This window comes from Pundamilia nyererei, unplaced genomic scaffold, assembly GCF_000239375.1.
Source record: "Pundamilia nyererei isolate P.nyererei 1_Seehausen unplaced genomic scaffold, PunNye1.0 scaffold00277, whole genome shotgun sequence".
In the NCBI taxonomy this organism is placed as follows: domain Eukaryota; kingdom Metazoa; phylum Chordata; class Actinopteri; order Cichliformes; family Cichlidae; genus Pundamilia; species Pundamilia nyererei.
In genome coordinates, this window is record NW_005187678.1 from 594,721 (window position 1) to 601,973 (window position 7,253).

At 41.3% G+C, this 7,253-nt stretch overlaps 1 protein-coding gene across 1 annotated transcript in view; it reads right to left on the reverse strand.

Moving 5' to 3' along the window:
- dysf (dysferlin, limb girdle muscular dystrophy 2B (autosomal recessive)) overlaps positions 1-7,253 on the reverse strand; it is a 106,796-nt gene that overhangs the window by 66,965 nt on the left and 32,578 nt on the right. Inside the window, exons 22-32 of the mRNA XM_013915250.1 lie at positions 7,092-7,198; positions 6,437-6,632; positions 5,933-6,079; positions 5,696-5,827; positions 5,437-5,603; positions 3,919-4,033; positions 3,738-3,843; positions 3,515-3,657; positions 2,195-2,368; positions 1,340-1,424; positions 1,157-1,234 (exon numbers count right to left, since the gene is read on the reverse strand). Coding sequence (XP_013770704.1) covers positions 1,157-1,234; positions 1,340-1,424; positions 2,195-2,368; positions 3,515-3,657; positions 3,738-3,843; positions 3,919-4,033; positions 5,437-5,603; positions 5,696-5,827; positions 5,933-6,079; positions 6,437-6,632; positions 7,092-7,198 — 1,450 coding nt within the window. The remainder of the gene's footprint in view (positions 1-1,156; positions 1,235-1,339; positions 1,425-2,194; positions 2,369-3,514; positions 3,658-3,737; positions 3,844-3,918; positions 4,034-5,436; positions 5,604-5,695; positions 5,828-5,932; positions 6,080-6,436; positions 6,633-7,091; positions 7,199-7,253) is intronic.

Genomic DNA, 7,253 nt, shown 5'->3' on the forward strand with positions numbered 1-7,253 from the left:
TGATTAACACAGGCTCGCAGCAGTCGCAGTTACCGTGACCTCTCTGAATGGAAGAAAAACATGTTGTTTTGTGCGTGTGCTTTGCTCTCTCATTCTGTGCGCCTGTTTTCTGCGCTGCTTCCCTCTGCAGTGCAGTAACACCAGCTGCACATACACAACTCGGTGCTTCATATCAAAGCTTCTTTTTCTTCATGTCCCGTAAGGTTCGCCTGCTGCGGTGCATTTAAAGACTTTATTTATTTATTTGAAAAGTCAAAGGATTGTTAGCAATGACAAAGCGTGAAAAGACACTTGTCAATAGTGATGTTTTAACTTATGAACATATGTTTTCGGCCACATGGGGGCAGCAGAGACATGTTAAATGCAAGTTTATTATTCTCTCTCTTAGTATGGAAGCTCGTTTCCGCCACAAAAAAAAAGAAAAAAGAAAAAAAGGATCTCGAAATTTCGACTTAACTAAAAATTTCGAGAAAATAACTCGAAATTTCGAGTTATGGATACTTGTTGTTTTGTCTTTTTTAGTGGCAGAAACGGGCTGCTACTTGATATGAAGTAGCAAGTGAGTGGAAACAATCCACCCTCCCTCAACAATGAGCCTGTCATGGCCTTGGACACAATTTAGTTTTTTTTCTTTAGTTGTGCATTGTTGTAACTATCCTTGTGTTTTGATCTTTCGATCCTATTCACAGATGGAGATTCATTGTTCCAGGTTTTGCTTCATGTTGTAGTTATATTTGCAGCTGCAGGCCATGTTCTGTCTTTGTGTGTTTATGCACCCAGAGTCAGGAAAAATCTATTTCTAAGACACAGAAAGATGAAGGCATCCTACAGATAATGCAGTTTGGGATAATTTTGCACTTTGTATGTTTTTAAAAGCACCATCACTTTTACTTCCTTTAACTTTTGCCCTGTATATGTAAACATAACACTCCGATAATCACCACAACCCTAATTTCTTCCTGGAGGGACGCAAGAAAATCCATCTTATGTAATAAACAGTGAATAAACGGTAATTTGGCGTCTGGATTGGAATAAAGGGGGAAAACAACATTAAAGGTGTCTAACAAAGTAAAATCATCAAAACTGCTGGAAAAAATGATTTGGGGTCAACTTTGGCTGCCAGATGATGCAGCAGTTCCAACATTGTCTTCAGTACCTGAGAAGCTGTCTTTGTCCATGGGCAGCAGGTCTCTGGCTTGGTACAGATAGCAGCGCAGATGGTATCGAGTGCCACCTGCATATATACAAATGCACACACAGACACAGATATGTACACACATCATTATACACACAAAAACAGGGACGGGAAAGAAAGGGAGGAAAAAGGAAGCTGCCTTACGCTCAAAGAAACAGGAAATGGTAGGCCTGTTGACTCCAAACGTGGTCGTAACTGACTTGTCTTCATTCTTGTCCTCTATACTGCTCTGTGGAGGAAGGGTCGGAGGAGAGGAGCAGAACAGAAACAAAACCTTTTACAAGCACTTTCTTTCTGTGTGGCCTTCAAAATAAAAGACTGTGTTACTTTTACTGTACAAATAATGACAGGGCAAATCACTTTTTTTATTTAATCTGTACCATTTTTGATGATTTTGTCCACTTAAGCCCATCTTCAAGTATGTCGCCAAATACCAGTGATAAAGCACAAACCCAGGCCAATTAAGGGATAAATTACCCAGAATTTGGACTGGATGAACTTGATTTTGCAGCAGGAGGTGGAGCAGGTCATGTGCTAATCAGGAGACTGGAGGTTTGACCCCTGGATCTCCAGTCTTGTGCGAGTATTCATTCTGTATTGGCTCTTCAGGTCTGGGTGATGGCCACTTTGTTTTTTCTTTCTAGCTCACTTCAGGTCTCAGCCTGCGCCTCATTGGTCTGTTTCTACTCATTTGGTCTGTGTGACGTTGTCTTTGTTTCTTAAAAATGGCACTTGTGTGGCTGACCTTAAAGAGTTTAACCAATCAAATGTTTTCAGGAGAACCTAGTCCAGACACTTCATTTTTCCTAAGAGAAAAATCCTGAAAGAAGTCCCACAGGTGAGACCATCCAAAACTCACCTGATAGTTCCTGTCAGGCAGCCATCAAAAATTCAGGGTAGGACTTTTCAGAGGAGGATTAGCAGTTTTGAACATGTGAAATCAAAACACCTGGGTTATATATTGTTTAGGTGTCTACATAATTTGGGGCACTTCCTCACCAGAGAACACTCAAGGGCAAAAATGGCTGCCGGTCCTGTCTTCTCCAGCGGCTCCATGCGGCGCCTCCACCTGCGCCTCCTGAAGCTGTCCGTCTTCCTGGGCTTGAGGTGGAACCTCCAGCCAAAAAGCGAGGCGTACTCCCAGCCCTCCCTCTCCGCCTCGTCTGGACGCTGCTGTGAACACGAACATAAACTTAAATCAGCTTTTCATTTTCCCCAAAAATAAAAACATGAGGGCAGAAAGCAAACTTTCCTAAATTCATTTGTGGAGCTTGGCCACCATCTAGTGGTTACTATGGGGAACGTCAGCTGTTCATGACTTAATTTTGTAATTTCATTTTTATTTTAAAATTCAATTTAGGAAAATCTATTAATCTACATTTTTGACTAACATCATTTTTTCACTTGTCTTCATCAGCTCCTTTCTTTATACATCAAATCAGGCCAGCAAATCCTTACTGACATGATATTTTGGTCAAAGATATCTTCTCAAAAGATAAACAAAAAAAATAAATAAATAAAATAAAACATACAGTGTGTGGAATAAAATAAGCCATCAAACTGATGGAAACTTTAAGACTTTAATGTTCCTCTGACTATTATCATGGTTGCCTTCTTCACATCACCGGATTTCTTAGGATGGGCAGACATGATGGAGATGGGGATACACGGATCCGTGACCTAAAAAGAATGGGATGTAAAGTAGGATATCTTCTGTGTTACAGAATGTATCATAATCCCAAAGTGAGAAAAGTAAAGAACATAATTTCTTCTTAATTTCTTCCTAGAAAACAAACAAAAAAAACACTTGAGGAATTTACAATATGCAGCATGAAGAAATAGGATTAAGAATTCCAGAGACTAATATGTATTATTTATGAGATTATTTGACAATCATTCATGCAACACCTCAAAATTAGCTGGTAATGCTTCAGAATATGGCCCACGACTCAGAGTGAATAATAAAACATCATCATGTACATCAACATAATACAGCCCACGCTCCGATGGGCAGTTTATTTCCGATGTCAGACGGAGAAATTGTGTTGGGTTTGTTGCAAAGTTACCATAAAATTACGCTGAACTTAAAACTGCTTACAGTATATTTTGCATCTCTTTTCCTGAAAACACCCAAAGTTATGCAAATACACACATTGAAACTGTGTTTATCATGCCCTTGTTATAAAGTGTCACCGCTTTGTTCATTGCAGACTCATTTGTCCTGCTTTTGGCTTTGTTGAAGCGCCGATATTTAATATGTCAGAAAAAACAGTGAATGAAGTATATTTTGTTCAAACTCATTTCCTTCTCTTCTGCTACCTTTCTCAGAGCGTCCATCTTCTGCTGGTCTCGTCGCCTCATCCGTATCCATCGTCTCCGTCGGTTGGTGTGGTACATCTTCTCTGCCGGCACCCACGACTTGGGACGCCGGTCTGGGGGAATGGTGATGCCGTACTCCCAGCCTGAACACACAGAAAAGGACTTATTAGTTTTAATTTACTCTCTATTGTTGAAAGTGGTATTATTGTGTGCCTGTGTGTACCTTGATCATCCACAGCCCTGTTGAGATCCTCACTCCACTCCACCTCCTCCCATACCCAACCTGGTGGACACTCAATCTCGTCCTTTGGCACCGCCTTCTCCCCGTTCTGACAAAGACACACTTGCTTAGATTTACTGCGATGACTGAAGCCAAAATATGTTACATAAGCACTTACACATACCACATCCGTGTATCCTTCCTGCATGCCGATCCACTGGCCACCTGGTAGCCTCATCTGGTTTTCAAACACTTCCTCTGTGAAGGTCATGTGACCGGCATCCACATCAAACAGGAGTCTGAAGTATTAACAGCACAAAGCAACAGATACATACACATTCATTTACAAATGACCTTCATTTTTAAATATTTTCATTTGCCACATTTAACTCACTGCTAAACAACTACAGTTGTGGTCAGAAGCTTACATCCATCATCGGAGGCATGAATGTTGGGGTAATTTTGGACTTCTAATTTTGGATTTCTCTAATCTACACATGGTCAAAAGTATACAGATTTACCCCCCACACACTCTAATATTTAGTTAAATGTTCATTAGCACAACCAGATGTTTTTGTTAGCCGTCAACAAGCTTCTGGCACAATTCTGGTTGAATATTTGGATACTTTTCTTGGCAGAAACTGTAGAGTTCATTTAAACTGGTTGCTTTCCTGACATGGACCCAACTTTTAAGCTAACTCCAAAAATATTCAATAGGGTTGAGGTCAGGCTATGGGGACGGCAATTCCAGAAGCTTAACATGAGATTGCTTCATCCATTCCAGACGCAGCTTTGAAGCATGTTTGGGATCACTGGTTTGTTGGAACACCCAACTGTGTTCACGTTTCAACCAACAAACTGTTGATTTGAGGTGAAGTTGAAGAATTTGGAGGTAGTTCTCTCCCTTCATTATTCCACCCACTTTGTGCAATGTAGCAGTACCGCTGGAAGCAAAACAGCCACAGAGCATGATGCACCACCACCATGCTTGACAACTGATGCAATGTTCTAGTCCTCCAATATCCCTCTTATCATTGTGGCCAAATAGCTCAATTTTTGTCTCGTCTCATCATAAAACCTTTCTCCTTGAGGCATTTAATAGACCTTGAAGTTGTCAGGTTAAGACCTTCAGCCAGAACCTTTAGCGCCACTTAATCAAAGATTTAGGCAACTGTACGTATATTTGAGTCTGTATGTATACTTTTGACCCTGCTTCGATTCAAGATAATTATATAAATTTCACAAGAGAGCCTCTGAAAATTTTGGAAAGAATCACATCAAGATATTTGCCATAGCTTTCCTTTCACATGTGTAGCATACACCAGGAAATAGTCTGGTTCAGTCCGTTTATATATTATAATGTCTAGAAAAGTTCAGGGCTGCACCTGTGAAAATAAGTAAATCCACAGACTAAATACATAAGTGTTGTAAATATATATATTTCCTAACATGTATAAGTGTCTCATCTTAATGTATAAAACTGACTGATGGGTTCCAGCCTGTCCATTTGTTGATATCTGGAGCAAATATGTTAATCTTAGTGGATAAATTAAACCTAAAAATGTGCCTCCAAAAAAAATCAGTTAAAGCCACAAAATTCCCATGTTCTTTCCAACAGCTTCAGCACACAACAAAGCCCAGAGTTTTAAACTGTTAATCACAGAATAATGAGAGTGCGAAAGGTTAAAAGGCACAGACTCACGTCCTCTCGGGGCTGATGTACCAGTCTCCAGCCCAGGACCAGCCGGGCGAGGGTTTGAAACTCTCTTTGGGCAATTTAACTCTCCCGGTGATGTCGCTATACTTGGGGTAGGTTAAACCTGTAGTTCCCCAGCTGCCCACCAGGGCGAGCCGTGTCTGGTTCTCATACTACAGACAGAGAGAAAGAGGCAGGCTGGGATCATTGCTAATATTTAAAGACTTCTTTTTGAGACTTCATTCTAGTTCTGTCGACTTCTTACCGCCTCGGCAAAGACAGACAGTTTTCCTTCAGCATATTCATTGAAGTGTTTGACATCAGCAGCCAATCCAAACCAAACTTTAACCCTCAACTGACCGGGAAGTTTGGCTTCTCCTCCACTGCCCTGTGGACACTGCACAGCAAACACATACAAACGGTGAGTCACACTTTGTATCAAGAAGCTGATTAACGTAAGAGGTGTAATGTCCTCTGATGTTAGTCGACTGTGAGTGTGCACCTTAAGAAAGACAGTCTGCAGCTGACCGCAGTGTTTCCCACAGTGCTGCTGGGAGAAGATGACGGTGTGTGCTGGGATGCGGTGGTACGCTACCCTGCGGTCACCCTGCAACATCCATATCACGATGTCTGGAAGGCTGTTCTGGGGCTGGAAGATTGACGTAAAGGAAGAGACAGAGAAATTAGTGGTAACTGGTTTTCTCATTAAAGGATAATTTAAATGAATAATAGTTCATGGAATGTGTCTATGCATCCATCTCTAGGCCAGATAAACTTTCAGAGAGGAAATGGTTGGTCAGCTTGTTTTTTTCCAAAGCTCATCACCTTGAATAACATTTAAAATTAATACTTGAATTCATTATAGGAAGTCCAAAAAAAGGAGAAAACTTATATGACGTTTGCTTAAAAATGACTCAATTTATTTATTTTTATTTCCTGTGCTCACTTTCACCCACCAGATATCAAGAGCTTCTGACTCAAACTGTAGCAGTTTATTTAAACGCACCTCTTCAGTCATGGTCCTCAGCCTGTTGGCCCAGTCCTCAGCCTGCTCCAGCATCGTGGAGAGCTCAGTCTCCGGGCCGTGTTTGAGAGCCAGCGCCGCCGCAGCGATCTGCTGCAAGTGGAGGGTACGAACGTGCCTCAGCGAGCGATCCAGAGGCGTTGCACACTGCCACTGATCGAGTGAGGGCAGCTCATCACTGGGAAAAGAGAGCAAAAAAGACGGGAAGCAAACATGGCAGGAAATGAAGAGTTCACCAGTGAGAAGTCGCGGGGCTAATGATGTGTGCAGCACGTGCTGGTTGATAAATATCCTTTTTTTAAACAAAGAACAAAGATTATTGTCACAAAAAATAATTAATGTACTTTTAATGCTCCAGAGATGATTGCTGCTTAGCTCAATATTATGTATTGAGGCTGATGCAGCTACATGAACTCACTTAAACTGAGTCAGTTCCCTGGATAGAGATCATTTTAATTACTCTATAATTTAACCAGCAAAAATCTGTCGTTAAAGGAATTTAACTATTTTTTCCAGCAAAGTCTTAACGACACATTAACAAATAAAAACTTCCCTGGATTTCCCTCCCTGAAATGAAGCACACATGAACACTCGGGAATAAGTGGATCACAATAAGTTTAAATAACACTGAGTTTACCTGCAGTCACTGATAAGCTGGTCCAACAACTCCACCACTCTGAGCTCCACCTCCTCCAGATCGCCGCCAGCCTTTACTGCCAGCTGCACCCTCTGCAGGTTCGCCTCCTGGACAGACAAACCCGTTCACTCAGTTAAAGCTCAGCATACAAATTTAACAACC